Here is a 15,430-nt window from a genome sequence, read left to right on the forward strand (position 1 = left end):
AAATATCTTAACAAAACAAAACTAGATTCTGTTTGCTTGCTGGTGCAACATGATGGCAGACAGATGAATGAAATGATAGCTCAAAATGTTGGCATGGCCACCCACACACATGGAGGTGAGGGGGTGAACTGGAAGTCAATCTGACAGTCTTAATTTTTTGGTCCTAATAGTTCCACTTTCTGGAATTTATCTTCCCCACATCCTGCCATGAGTGCCCAGAGATGTAAACATTTAAGGATGTTCTATGAAGCCCGTCATTCATTGTTAATGATCAAAGCCTGATGGGGAAAAAATCAACTGCCCAGGAAAATGGTTAAATAAATTATGTTACATACATTCAAAGAACACCTAAAAGGCTTAGGTAAACCCATATATGCTGAGGTGGAAAGACAGACTGTCAAGTGGAATAAGCAAGCCAAAAAGCAGTACACACAGTGTGACCTCGCTTTTGTGTGTTTGATCACATGTAGAGAAAGTGTGGAGGCGTCTGCCGCGGAGGGATGAGGGCCGTGGTCTGGGGGAGGACACGTGCGAGCACCTTGCTCGTAGCACTCACAGATGCCTGTCTCCCCAGCGGCGCTCCGAGGCTAGGAGGCCCCGTCTCCATTGTGCAGATGAGGACTGGGGTACAGAGGTGGGTCGCCTCTCTGCAGGTGGGACACTTGCAGAAGGTCATATAGAGGAGGGGTAAGAAGTGGAGCCGGGACCGTGAACCCAGGCATTCTGCTCAGGAGAACACATTCTGATGAAGTTCCTTCACATCCTGCATTGAGTGTTTCTCTAGTGTCTGAATTCTGGATCATAAACATGTTATTTTTATAATCAGAAAAAAACAGAAAAAAGAACATCTGGGGGCGAGAAGGAAGTACTCACACGCTGACCGAAAAGGAAGGCTGATCTTGCCCTGGATGCTGCTGATGGCGACGACATGGCCCTGTCGCCTCTGGATCATGGAGGGCAGGAGCGCTAAGGAAAGGAGGCAGAGGCTGTGAAGAGGCCTCCCCGTCTGGGCGCCGCACTCAACACTGAGTGGGGGGCCCCGCTGAGGAGATGGGGTCAGAGCAAGGGGGGCGAGTGGTGAAGGGGAGGACCCATTTCGCTGGAACTCTTAGGCCTCCTGCCCCAGTAGACTGCCAGTGGGCTGGGCGGAGGGAGGCAGACAGAAGCCTAATCTCCACCCACAGTCAGCTCAGTTCCCCTTTCCTAGGGAGACCCACACCCCTGGAGTGAGATCTGTGGCTTGACGTAAAATAGCCCCACTTTGTAGGGGTTTGCAAACACCATTAGAAGGAAATGGTGGCAGTGCTATACAAATGACGCTGTCACTGAGGAGAGCACCTTGACTTCAGGTGGTATGCAGATAAAGTGCAGACACAGCCTAGAAATGCGAGCACCCAGGTGTAATGACAACACCTGTCCCAGAGTAAAACAGAGGATGGGGACAGGCGACATTCGCTAGAAAGGAACCAAGTGAAGTAAAATAATACCAGCATATCTGTGCTCTTTTTCCTTTTAATCCGAGATTGTTACCTTTCGTTAGAGCAATGGGGCCAAAGTAGTTTGTCTCCATGACTCTCTTGTCCACGTCCATGGTGGTGTCCACGATGGCACCACGGTAGCTAACCCCAGCATTGTTGATGAGCACATCCACATGGCCAAAGCACTGCAGGATCTCGGCTGTTGCTGCAACTATGGTCCCAGGGTCTGTGAGGTCGAAGGTCACCGTGTAAGGACTGTGTGTCTGCACCTGGTCAGATACAACAGAAACCAAATGCACCACCAGAGCGACAGGCCACGTGAGCCACATGTCTCTGCTGTTCAGAATCCTGGGAGTGGTCCCCTGGGCATGAAATGACATAGGCTGCAGCACCTCTCTTCCGAAGAAATGTGGCCTGGAGGACCCCCTGACACCACCCCAGGCTCACACCCGACCTGGGCAGCTTTTCTACTGAAATGAAAATGACTGCTAGAGCCAGACCATAGTTCACAGGGCAGGGATGGTGTATGGTATAATCACTGTAGCCGATTACCACAGGAGCTATCAATCATAGAGCCCCCTGGGGCCTTGTGCCAGCACCGTGCTGTATGTTGTTATTACATTAAATAGTGCCCCCGTTGAGAAGTGCAGTCCTTCTCAGGTTAAGTCACTTTAATTTATCATGACACATTTCTTATATATCCTCTATGTGCCGGACACTGGGGACACAGCAGAGAGCAAGACAGACATGGCTCCTGTCCTCCTGAGGCATGCAGTCTCATTGGGCAGAGGGATGAGTTCTACACCTGTAAACAATGCGATGAAGAAGTCTAGGCCTAGAGAAATGAGTACCTGAGCGGTCTAGCTTAGAGGGCTTCCCAGTGAAAGTGAGTTTAACAAGCGATCTAAAAGATGAGGGTTGCGAAATCAGAGACGATGGCAGAGTAGGAAGTGCCAGGAACCCATCTCTCCACCTGGACAGCTGCAGTAGCAGAAACTCTCTGAAGTGACTATTTTGGAACCCTGGAGACTGTGTGAATGCTTGCAGCTTTCAGGGGTGCTTAGCTGGCAAATTATAGATAATTTTGGTCAGTTTCAGTGTCAGCTTGGTGGTGGCTATCTGTTCCCATCCACCTGGCCCTGTGGCAGGCAGCTCTGGGAAAGGAGACCCATGTTTCTGGTGCAGCTTGAGGGAGCCAAGGTGGGCAACAAGACCTTGTCTCCCAATATCAGGGTGGCATTCTGATGACGGTTGCAGTCCTAATCACTGGGCACAGCATGCAGGCAGGCTGTCACTGTTTTAACCACCACTGGCTGAAGTGACTTCCAGTAGGTGTGAATGAATTGCCTCTGTCCCTTTGGTTTCAATAAATACATCCCTAGAGAATACTCTTGAGGAAGCCCAGATGATGGACTTACTACACAAACACTGTAAAACAACCGTCTTAAAGATGCTCAAAGTGCTAAAGGAAGACATGGACAAAGGCAGGAAGTGGATGTGTAAACAAAACAAGAATATCAATAAAAACAAATTATAAAAAAATTCGGGAGCTCAAAAGTACAATAGCTAAAATGAAAAATACACTAGAGGGGTTCAAACCCAGATTTGAGCAAGCAGAAGAATAAGTGAACTTGAAGAGAAGACAACTGAAATTACCAAGTCAGAGAATAAAAAGAAGACAAGAATTTAGGAAACTGAATGGAGCCTAAAGGACCTGTGGGACAGCATCAAGGGAACCAACAGACACACTGGGAATCTGAGGAGGGGAGAGAGGGGTAGAAAGAATATGTGAAGAAATAATTGCTGACAAAATCCTCAATTTAATGACAAACATGAATCTACACACCCAGTAAGCTCAATACCAAATAGGATAAACTCAGACCCACACTAACACACCTTATAATCCCACTGTCAAGAGAGAAAGAGAGAATCCTCAAAGCAGCAAGAGAGAAGCTACTCTTCACTTCAAGGGTCCTCAATAAGATTATCAGCTGACTTCTCATCAGAAACCCTGAGGCCAGAAGACAGTGGGTTGATATATCAAAGTGCTGAAAGAAAAATTATCAACCAAGAATTCTTTGCCTGGCACAACTATCCTTGAAAAATCAGGGAGAAATTAGGATTCCCAGATAAACAAAAATTGAGGGAGTTTGTTACCACTAGACCTGCCCTGCAAGAAATGCTAAAGGGAGTTATTCGGTTTGAAATTGAAGCTAGACAGTATAATTTAAAGCCAGATGAAGAACTAAAGATCTCCAGTAAATAGAAAAGCAATTATAAAAGCTAGTATTATTGTAATTTTGGTTTGTAACTCTACTTTTTAATTTTCTACACAATTTAAAAGACAAATGCATTTAAAAACTATTACTGGGCAAGTAGTGTATAAAGATGTAATCTATGACATGAATGGCAGAAAGGGGACAGGACAGAGGTGTATAGCAGCAGAGTTTTTGTCTGCTATTGAAGTTAAGTTGGTATAAATTCAAATTAGATTGTTATAACTTTACGATATTTAAGGTAATCTCCATAGCAACCACAAAGAAAACAGCTGTAGATTACACACATAAGGAAATGAGAAGGCAATCAAAGCATTTCAGTACAAACAAATCAACACAAAAGAAGACAGTAATGTGGGAAATGAGGGGCAAAAAAACTATAAAACATATAGAAAACAAACAGCAAAATGGCAAAAGTAAGTCCCTCCTTAATAATAATTGCTTTAAATGTAAATACTTTAAACTCTCTAATCAAAAGACAGGCTGGCAGAATGGAGTTTTTCTTTTTAAAAAAAGACCCCACTATCTGCTGCCTTTAGGGGCTCACTTTAGATCTAGAGACACAGACACAGGAAAGTGACAGAGTGAAAGACAGCCCACGTCACAGCAACCAAGAGAGTGAGGGTAGCTAGACTGTATCAGACAAATGGTCTTTAAATAAAAAAAGGCTACAAGAGACAAAGAAGGATATTATATAATAATAAAAGGTACATTACAGGCTTGAAGATAGAACAATTGTAAACACTTATGTACATAAAAACAGACCCTCAAAATACACGAAGTAAAAATCACCTGAACTGGGGGCAGAAACAGACAGCTCTACAGTGCTATTTGGATATTTCACTACTCCACTTTCAATAATGGATAGAACAACCAGACAGAAGGGCAAGAAAGAAACACATGATTTCAACAACACTATACACCACTGGACCTAACATGTATATAGGACATTCCACCCAACAACAGCACAATACATATTCTTCTCCAGCACAAGGAACATTCTCTGTGTAGGCCACAAAACAAGTCTCAGCAGATTTAAAAAGACAGGTATTGGGGCCGGCCCTGTGACCAAGAGGTTAAAGTTTGGTGTGCTCTGCTTCGGTGGCCAGCTTCACAGGGTTGGATCCAGGTGGGGACCTGCTCCACTCATCATCCATGCTGTGGCTGCGACCCACATATAAAATAGAGGAAGACTGGCACAGATGTTAGCTCAGGGCCAATCTTCCTCAAGCAAACAAAAGATTCAATCAGTAACCTAAAATCTCCTGACAAAGAAATGCCCTAGACCAGATGGCTTCATTGGTGAATTTTACAAAACTTTAAAAGAGAATTAACACCAATACTTCTTACAGTCGTCCAAAAAATTGAAGAGAGAACACTTCCTGATTAATTCATTCTGCAAGGCCAGCATTACTCTGATATCAAGGCCAGATAAAGACACCACAAGAAAATTACAGACCAATATCCTTTATGAGTACAGATGCTAAAATCTTCAACAAAATACCAGCAGATCAAATTCAACAGCATATTAAAAAGTTTATTCAACGTGACCAAGTGGGATTTATCCCAGGAATGCAAGGGTGGTTCAATGTAAGAAAATCAATCAATATAATATATCATATTGATAGAACAAAGGAAAAGAACCATATGATCATCTCAATTGATGCAGAGAAGAGATTTGACAAAATTCAACACCCTTTCATGATAAAAACTCTCAGAAAAGTAGGAGTGGAGGAGAAATTCCTCAACATGGTAAAGGGTGTTTATGAAAAACCTACAGGTCCCATCATGTTCAATGGTGTAAGACTCAAAGTGCTCCCTCTACGATCAGGAACAAGACAAGGATGCTTTTGCTACAGCTACTCAACATCATACTAGAAACTCCAATCAGAGCAATTTGAGGAGAAAAAGAAATAAAAGACACCCAAATTGGAAAGGAAGAAACAAAACTATCTCTATTCACAGATAACATGATTCCATACATAGAAAATCCCAGAAATCCACAGAAAGCTTTTAGAGCTAACAAATCAGTTCAGCAGAATTGCAGGGTACAAGATCAACCCACAAAATTCAACTGCATTTCTATACACCAGCAATGAATAATCTGAAAATACAACTAGGAAAACAAACACATTTACAATAACCGCTAAAAGAATTAAACATTTAGGAATAAATCTAACTAAGGAGGTGAAAGATTTGTACACTGAAGACTACAAAACATTGCTCGAAATTAAAGTAAGCCTAAATGGGAAGGACATCCCATGTTCGTGGACTGGAAGACTTAACATTGTTAAGATGGCAGCACTAGTCAAAGCGATCTGCAGATTCAGTGCAATCCCTATCAAAACCCCAATGGCATTGTTGGCATAAACAGAAAAAAATCATCCTAAAATTCATAGGGAATTTCAATGGCTATTCAGGAATAGCCAAAACAATCTTGAAGACTAAGAAGAACAAAGTTGGAGGACTCACACTTCCTGACTTTGAAACTTACTACATTAACTAAAACAGTACGGTAGGACATAAGGACATATAGACCAATGGAATAGAATAGAGAACTCAGAAATAAACTCTCAAATACATGATAAATTGACTTATGACAAGGGTGCCAAGACCATTCAAGGGGAAAGAACAATCTTTTCAACAATTAGTGCTGGGAAGACTGGATCTCCACATGCAAAAGAATGAAGTTGGACCATTACCTCACACCATATACAGAAATTAACTCAAGTGCGTCAAAGACCTAAATGTAAAAGTTAAAACTATAAAACTCTTAGAATAAAACATTGGGGAAAATCTTCATAACACTGGATTTCTCAACAACCTCGCAGATATGACACCAAAAGCAAAGGCAATGAAAGAAAAAATAGATAAGCTGGGCTTCATCACAATTGAAACCTTTTGTACATCAAAGGACACCATCAAGAAAGTGAAAAGACAATCTACTGAATGGGAGAAAGTATTGACAGGTAACATCTCTCATAAGGGATTAATATCCAGAATATATTGAGAACTCCTAAACTCAGCAACAACAACAAAAACAACAACCTGACTGAAAAATGGGCAACGGACCTGACAGACATTTCTCCAAAGAAGATATACAAATTGTCAACAAGCACACGAAAAGATGCTCAACATCACTTGTAATTAAGGAAATGCAAATCAAAACCACAACAAGATACCACATCATACTTCCTAGGATGGGTATAATTGAAAAAAAAAGAAACAGAAAATAGTAACTGTTGGTGAGGACGTGAAGAAATTGGAACCCTTGTGCACGGCTGGTGGGAATATAAGATGGCACAGCTGCTGTGGAAAACTGTTTGGCAGTTCCTCAAAAGATTAAACATCAAACTACCATAAGACCCAGCAGTTGCACTCCTCGGATGCATCTAACAGAATGGGAAGCAGGGACTCGAGAGATATTTGCACGCTCACGTTTGCAGCCGTGATTCACAATGGCCAAGAGATGGAAACCCTGGTGTCCGCCAGCAAACGAGCGAATACACAAAATGTGGTATAGCTATACAATGGAATGTTGTTCTGCTATAAAAAGGAATGGGATTTTGATACATGCTACAATATGGACGGACCTCAATGACGTTATTAAGTAGCCAGACACAGAAGAACAAATACTGCGTGTTTTCACTTACACGCGGCATCTAGAATAGGCAAATTCAGAGACAGAAAGTAGAATAAGGTTTCCAAGGGCTGGGGAGGTGGGGGGAAGAATGAATTATTATTTAATGGGTACAGAATTTTTGTTGGGAACGATGAAAAGGTTTTGGGTATAGATAGTGGTGATAATTACACACATTGCGAGTGTATTTAATGCCACTGAGTTGTACACTTATAAATGGTTAAAATGATAAATATTATGTTATATATATATTTTTCCACAATTAAAATTTTGAAAATCATCTCCAACCTGCCCCCTTATCCCCCGCCCACCAAAGAGATGAGTCAGCATTAGCCAGGTGAGGGGGGCGCATTCACAGGAGGAACTTCTTAAGCTCGCAGTGCTAGTAGGCGGTGCAGTCAGGATGTGAACCGTACAACAGCTCCTCCTCAGGCCCTGGAGCCCGGCTGCCGTGGAGCCCGGCTGCCCTCCCCATACAGTGCGACCGTGTGGACACCCTGCACGTCCCGCAGCCCAGGAGTGGGCTGCTATCTCCTCAGATGCCTGCAGAGGATGGACTGCACGACTTTCCCACAGAAAACACACCCCTGGGCTCACCTTGGCGGCCTGAGAAGCAGCGAGTTCTCTGGTGAGCTCGTCCAGGGCCTCCCTGTTCCGGCCACAGAGCACCAGCCTCGCACCCGCAGCATAGAAGACTTTGGCGCATTCTAAGGGAAGAAGAAAGAGCCTTGACAGCAGGGGAAATTCAATGCCTTTCTTCCCCAGTGCAGGTCAGTGCAGACTTACCCAGTGTTTCCCAGTATGCACTTGTCTCTTCATGCACGCCACACAGGCGCACCAGACTGCTGTGGACTAGGCACGAAGTGAGTGGTAAATGAGCTCTGCTGCTGCTTTAGAGAGCTCATGCTCAGTGGTGTGACAGACACCCACAGGCAAGAGGAAGCTAGGGACTGGCAGACGGGTTTGTTAGGCACTATGCTCAGCACTTTCCATAATGATCTTTAGCTCTGAACAACCCTGTGAGCATTATCCCCATTTTCACAACCGAGGGAGCTCAGGGAGGTCAAGCAACGTGCTCGTGATCAGGCAGGGCCAGCTACTGTGCTGCTGTGGTCTGCCGAAGCGTTTGTTCTAGTACAAGCCAGGCTGCTTCCCAAGTCACTTGAACGCAATAGGGACCTGTCTCCTAGGGGTACTGACATCATTCTGTAGAAGCAGAGTGGGCACAGGGCTCTGCCGAGAAGGGGTGAAGAGGCCTGAGGGGCTGTTTCCCCAGAAAGAACTTGAGGTAAAGGGAGCAGAGTATGCTAAGCAGTGTAGGGACAATGGGCAGGTGCAGGTGGAGAGTGACAGCCTTGCTAGGCTGGGATATGACACAACTATAGTTTCAAGACTTGAAGCGTACTGAGTGCCTCCAACAGCAAAGGTCTGGTGGCTGCATTTCAAAAGGCCCCCTCCTGCTGGGTCGGAAGGAAGGGGACCAGGTTCAGCTGAGCCCACTACCACATCTCAGGTGACCACTGATGAAGACATCAACTAAGACCATGGCAGGGGAGAGTCCAAAACTCTTTGGACACCTCTGTCCTTTTCGTGGTGAGAAAAGAGACTCAACTCACACCGGGGCAAAGCAAAAAGAGGAGTTAATCAGGAGGATTCTGGGATAGCTCCGGAATTAAGAGAAAGAGCGGAACATCCAAGACTTGGGAGGGACAGTGGTGGCTGCCCAGAGCCCTGGCAACAGGAACCAGCCTCTCTCAATGCCTGCCAGTCCTTTCTCCACTTCATCCCCCAGCCTGGCTTCTCCACGAGATGGAAACGGGGCTGGGGCAACCTTGGGCTCACATAACACCAGTCCTCTGCCAGACAGGAGAGGGGCCGCTGACTTGTCTCCTCCAAGCTCCAGGGTCAAAACCCCAAGGAGGGGCTCTGAGCAGCCGTGGCAGGGGCAGCCTCACTAGGACCACCCCAGCAAGAGTCCCACATAAGCTCCCTGAGGCTACGGCAGAGGGGCAGGGAGGGAGACCACCAGACCCCGGGGCTAAGCGGTACAGAGGGTGAGGTCCTCTTGCTTCTTGCCTGCCCCGCCCCTAAACATGTCCTAACTAAATGTTCAGTGCCCTGAAAGCTTACAGTTTGTGAAGGGCAGGTCAGCCCAGTGGTCAAGGGACTTGAGCTAGACTTCCTGTGTGTAACTCTGACTTCCAACACTTACTGGTTCTGTGATCTGGGGCAAGTTAGAACCTCTGTTTCTCACTTTCCTCTTCTGTAAAATGCAGATAAAAATGGCCCAGGGACCGAATGAGTTAAAGCAGATACAGCACAGTGGATACAAAGCACTACAGAAGAGAGCACTACTTTTGTATTTGTATTTGTATTTCTAAGCTGCCTTTTAAAATGTCCTAAAAACTGACTGTTGGGGAGAATTGAAATGCAAGGGCTGAGAGCACTGCCCATTCTCACCCGAGGTCTCGCCTCCCTCGGGGGCCCACAAGCTGGTCTGCGCAGACCCCTCGGACCCTTGCTGACCTCTGCATCCCAGATCAAATCTTAAGAGGCCGAGGCAGTCAAGTGGCATCTTAGTGCCCACTAAGGGACAGGCCTGCCCTGGGAGCCATGCGGCGAGGAGTCGAGGAGGTTGTAGCTTCCAGGCAGGATGTGCTGGTGTGATAGCTCTTCCCCCACAAAAGTGTCAAAATTCCTTAAAGCCGGAAGAGTTCAAGACAGGATGGAAGAAGAAGCCCCAGTGCCCTCCAGGAAAGGAGGGAGCATTCTTTGACCTTTGGCGTCTGGGTGGGCTCAGGGTGCGAGGCCCTCTCCTCTCACTCTGTGGCTCTGCCTTTAGCTTCTCTCACAACTCTCACTGCATCCCCAGGGCAGCACTGCCTTGCATGGCCCCAGATGGAGTTTTCCAGAAGGAGGTGCTAAGGAGACTCCATCAGCACATTTTCAGGCGTGCTGTACCAGCCCCGTGAGGATCTAGTTGGTTTGCTCATTGTCTCGTTCTGACAAAGGACACAGACCCAGACAGAGCTTCGGCCCCTGCTCCGCTTGTCCCTGGTGCTCTGGCCGGGGTCACAGCCTCCACCCTGCCTGCGCAGCTGTCCTGCTCAGCAGAGCGGCAAAGCCCTCGCTGGCAGGGCGGGGCTGGGGGTGGCACCCAGACACAAGCATTTCTCAAGCCTTCCTGCAGCTAGAACCGCCCATCCACCTACCAGATCCTTCCCAAAGATTCGGAATCTCCGGCCCTGCTGGCCTCCCCACTCCATTTCATCTTGTCCTGACCCACACAACAGACACTTTGTGAGGTACCACCAAAGGGTGCAGACTCGCAGAACCAAAGGTAGGAGGGGCACGCTGGTCTAAACAGCTTCTGGAGAAGGGTCGCCTGCATTCTGCTTAAACTTTGCTTCCTAGCAGAGGCAAAAAGGGAGGAAACTGAAGTTTGTGCAGGGAGTGACAGAAATGCAGACAGACTGCAAGGGTTCCATTTTCCTTTCTTGAAAAAGCTGATACACGGAGGCAGGAGGGTCAAGGGAAAAAGGAAGATGGTCCCAAGGTACCATTTATCTAGGGCTGCCAGACGGCTCTCCAGTGCTGCCAGACTACTGGCTTATAAATCAAGATCGCTGTTCACGACCTCAGGGCTTAGGCTGGCTAAAGTGGGCATCCAGAACATTCCGGTCCTTTAGTCAATGGTTGTACTGTTTTACAAGGATAAGCTCACGTAGCTTAAATATACACAATAGGAGACAAAACAGGAGAAGTGCAGAAAGCTGTCTGAAGACTCGTCATATAACCTCAAGCTGCGGAGGGCCGGCGTGGCGGGCACAGCCGCCAGGGGCAGCGGGGGCTCCTCCCCATAGAAACTGAGGGGCAGCTCACCGTGGGAGTCATCAGCAGAGGGTGTCTGTACCTGAGACTCTGGTTAAGAATCTGTTCCTGTTTTATCTGCCTGGATATACGGAGTCCTGTTTCCCTAGGATGTTAAATGGGGCAGAACATAAGTAGAGTGATTTGGAATTCAGGAAATGGCTATATTATATACATATACAGGTTTTATTTTTTTTCAATTACACTTTCTATTCCCTTCACAACAGAAGAGGAAATGTGGAATAATGAAGAAGACAGTGTCCTCAAATGTCCCCAATTCAGAGCGCCTGCAACTCACCTTTCAATCTCAGCCAACTCTCAAATACTCTTCAAGGACTTTAAAAAAATGCTTCTCTCTGAGATTAAGAGAAGCAGCTGCTGAGTACCCTATATTTAGTAGCTGAGTAAGGCCAAAGGGCCAACTGTGGCAAAGGGCCTGGAGGCAGCTAGCCCCATGCAGGTCTGGGTATCCAATGCCAGACCCAGGGCTCACCCCAGACACCTCACCTAAGCATCAGTGGTGTATAAACAAGTCCACGCCACCCAAGCCTTCCCAGGCTCCCCCGGCCGAGGGCAAGCCACTTACCCTGCAGACAAGGCCTTGTCTGCTCCTCTGCGCCCCCGTCACACCAAGTGCGCCCCTGCACAGCCCTGCCACTCCCGGCCCTGGGCTGCCTTGCAGCGCCCTCCCTGCTGGCCCACGCCTGCCTTTTCCCTGCCATTCCTGCAGGTGAGGCAAGACTGGAGGTTCTGGAATCAGGGATTGGCTTCACACTGTCCAGCCAGAGGTCCTAAGGCAAGTCATGCTTTCTCTGAATCCCGGCTGTGGGGACCCAGGGAGACCACTCATGCACCAGCACAGAGAGGTGTGGCTCCCCACCAGGCCTGCTGGGGACATCCGAGGCTGAAACGCAGCATAGTGTGTAAGCCCCCCCACCCCCACCCCTGCACACGCCTTGCAGGAGGGGACCGCTCTGCACGTCTGTCCCAGCACTTGGCCCTGAGCCTTGCACGTCAGACACTCAATCAGGGCAGGCGTGTACGTGTGTGCAAGGGAAGCGACGGCAGCTCGGCACACTCATCTGTGGGGCGGATGCAGGTGGCTGACCCAGGCCTCTGTCCCAGCACACAAGTCCTGGGACCTAGAAGCTCAAAGTATTCACCAAATTAGAATGGAACTAACCTGGAGAACCTGGGGAAGGGACAGCTGAGGCATTACTTATTCTGTTTCCAACCCCGCCAAGGCTGTGCCCTGGGTGAGGCTGGAGGCACAGGCCAGTGAGGGGACGGTGTGGAGCAGGTGACAGCAAGGCCATAAACGGGAGGCTGGCTGAATCCAGGAAAAGGCATGCTTTGTTCAGCCCTCACAGAGGTAAAAACACTTTTTAAATTGGTTGTCCATATTTGAAAATTGGGAGCCTTCACATAAAAATCCCTATTTCTACAACCAGCTGGAGCTGAGTAAGGTGCCCCCCGGTGGGACGTGCAGTATCCCGTTTTCCACAGTCTTCCTCACTGCCTCTGCCTCCCAACGCTGATGCTGAAAGTCAGGGACCATCTCTCATTGCACTGAAGCTCTTGTTTTTTCCAACTGGACCAAGGACAGTGACACACTCCTGTTCCCAAGTCACCCAGCCTGCTTCACTGATCTGCACCTGCTCTGGTGATCCCCGTGCAGCTGAGCTGCTCCTCACGCCGGGGCCAACCCCCCTGCCCCTTGGACCTACCTCGCCCCAGTCCCGAGGTGGCGCCTGTGATGACCACCACAGCGTTCCGCAGGTAGGCCTTCATGCGCAGCCGCTGCAGCAGCTTGAAGAGGCTGAAGATTCCCACACAGCCACACAACAGGGGCAGGATGGCCGTGGAGGTGATGAAGTCCATGACCCCCACCTTCAGCAGACTCTTCCTAGAAGAACCGAAACCAAATGAATTAGTGACAAAATGAGAGAACCCAGGAGACTTGCCAACCCTCTTGGCCCTAGTGTGACACAGAGCCCAGGGCCCTCTTGTGAGGACTTCAGTTCTGAGCCCAGCAGTCTTCCTTCCACGCCCCAGAAAAAGCTACGACAGGCATTCAGCATAGGACCAGGTACCTGGTGAGTGTTACCAGAGGTACTGGCCTATCAGTGCTCACCAGATTCTCTTTGAGAAACTGGTTTTGAAGAACTTAGGCAATACCCATTATCATTTTCACTCTCATTTGTGAAACTAGAAAATTTCTTTTTAAAAGAAAACCTTACCAATCTTTATACTCCGCCCTGGGTAGATGGATATTTCTGGGTGGGGTGACCCCTAGATGGATCGGCGATGGCCCACAAGCGTCCTCTTGTCCACAGGTCTCACGGACACCCAAAGGGAAGCTGGCAGACAGGGCTGCCATTAGCCATGCACGGGCGCCGACTCCGGCTGAAAGCGGGTTGCCCTCCTGGGCCACCGGAGCACGTGCTCACCTCACGTGTGCGGTGAGTCGCACCAGCCAGAGGGACCGGGACCCACACGGGTGCTTGTGCAAGAGAGCCCAGTCAGCTCTGAAGAAACATACCGCTTCTTCCCCACGGCCCCCACTTTCCTCATCCCTCCAAGCCTGCCCCTTCCTCATCACTCCCCCATGCCTCTGTGCCCAGAGAAACAGCTAAGAGGGGACACAGGGTTAAAGGAGGGTCAAGGGCACTAATGAGGAGCAACACCATGTCGGTCCCTTTGAACGAAATGCTCTATAAGGCCACTTGAGAAGTGCGCAAAGTCTATTACACAAATGTCCACCCACAGTCCACCTCCAGGACCGGGACATGAGGAGCACAGTAACCCTCTTTGGGAAAGAAGAGGCTGGCAGCCAAGGGCAGAGCTCCTGCAAAGCAGCCTGAGCTCTCCACTACTCACCAGATTGACAGTGACCACCTACTGAGTGCCACAGCTCCTCAACAGCACACCCTGCAGACAGCGTCTCGCTCCCTCACCCAGGACAAGGGCGACTCTGTGGGCACCACGAAGCTGGGACCCGCTGAACTCCAAGCCAAATCCACCCACATCCTGAGCTGCTTTGATCCTGAAGTTTAGGTTCAGGGCAGGCCAAACGGTTCTACTGCAAAAGGGTTCTGCTCTGATTTGAATTATCAACTCAACTAATTTAGTTTAATTTTTCACCTACCTTTCCAAATATACCTAAATTCTTGTTCATCATAAAAAATTAACAACTTTCTTGGACAAACTTCTGTAAAACTGACAGTTTCCCATCAACCTCCACTTAATCTCCTTCCGAAAAATGCCCGGACACTGTCTGCTAAGTGGGTCCACTCCCTCTCGCCCCGCATTGTGCCAAGCCTACACCTGGAGGACTTGGCAATTCAAGGGGTTTCTAAAGTGCCAAGCCCTTTCCCTGGGTACTACTGGCACCATCCCTTCCCCCAACAGGAAGCTCAGGCAGGTGTTCTGGCCTACAGGCCAGGCCAAATCCCAGGGGAGATGCCAGGACCCAAGGATCCTTTCCGTGGCAGGCAACAGCGCCCCTGCGTTCCGTGGGTCTGCGGGTGCTGTGCAGGGCCCTCACAGGGCCCAGGTCCTGAAGAGTGGCAGGGTGTGTGAGTATTTCCCAGCCCGGGGCAGGAATGATTGCCGGTTTGATGGCTTTACCAGAAAATTACAGCAACTGACAGAACACACAGGTAGGCCCCAGGGTCACTAGAGCTCAGAAGTTTCATGTGATAAACTTGGGGGGTGTCAACCAGCAGCACGGCTACTTGGGAAGCTTCTTCCCTACTGCGATCCCAGATCCTTATACTAGGCAGGATCCAAGGTGGATCTGCCTGCCTGACCCAGAATCACCTGGGGCCCAGCTGCCGTCCAGGGTGACCAGGGGGCGGGGACGCTGCTCATGAAAGGACAGCGGGGCTTGGCCTCTGGGCTGCGGCCCGGAGCTCCACTCGTCAGCTGGTGGAAAGGGCTCTGCCCACTCCTCCGCAGCCCGTGGAGACGGAGCGCGGGGGGCCCACGCCTTCAGACCCACACGCTGGGGCAGGGCCAGGACTCCAAGCACCAGCGTGCAGCTGCTGCCTCCCAAAACCCTGAGGTTTCAGAGACCACCTGGAAAACACAAACAGACTGCAGCAAGACGACCGCAGTGCAGCGCCTATAAGGGTGACCCTTGGCCAGCTGGGTTCACAGCCCGG

At 48.7% G+C, this 15,430-nt stretch overlaps 1 protein-coding gene across 17 annotated transcripts in view; it reads right to left on the reverse strand.

Annotated features, from left to right (window-relative positions):
- The window catches only part of DHRS7B (dehydrogenase/reductase 7B), a 63,566-nt gene that overhangs the window by 5,340 nt on the left and 42,796 nt on the right, over positions 1–15,430 (reverse strand). For 12 of the 17 annotated variants that reach the window (XM_070482205.1, XM_044745863.2, XM_070482199.1 and 9 more), the window contains 4 exons: positions 12,992–13,170; positions 7,992–8,101; positions 1,531–1,747; positions 874–966 (listed from right to left, as the gene is read on the reverse strand). In XM_070482205.1, the coding sequence (XP_070338306.1) occupies positions 874–966; positions 1,531–1,747; positions 7,992–8,101; positions 12,992–13,145 (574 nt within the window). In that variant the 5' untranslated portion in view covers positions 13,146–13,170. Of the gene's footprint in view, positions 1–873; positions 967–1,530; positions 1,748–7,991; positions 8,102–12,991; positions 13,171–13,504; positions 13,625–14,144; positions 15,299–15,430 lie in introns of those variants that run through there. The other 5 variants (XM_070482196.1, XM_070482195.1, XM_070482201.1 and 2 more) reach the window with 3 other exon arrangements.

This window comes from Equus asinus, chromosome 13 (genome assembly GCF_041296235.1).
Source record: "Equus asinus isolate D_3611 breed Donkey chromosome 13, EquAss-T2T_v2, whole genome shotgun sequence".
Classification (NCBI taxonomy): domain Eukaryota; kingdom Metazoa; phylum Chordata; class Mammalia; order Perissodactyla; family Equidae; genus Equus; species Equus asinus.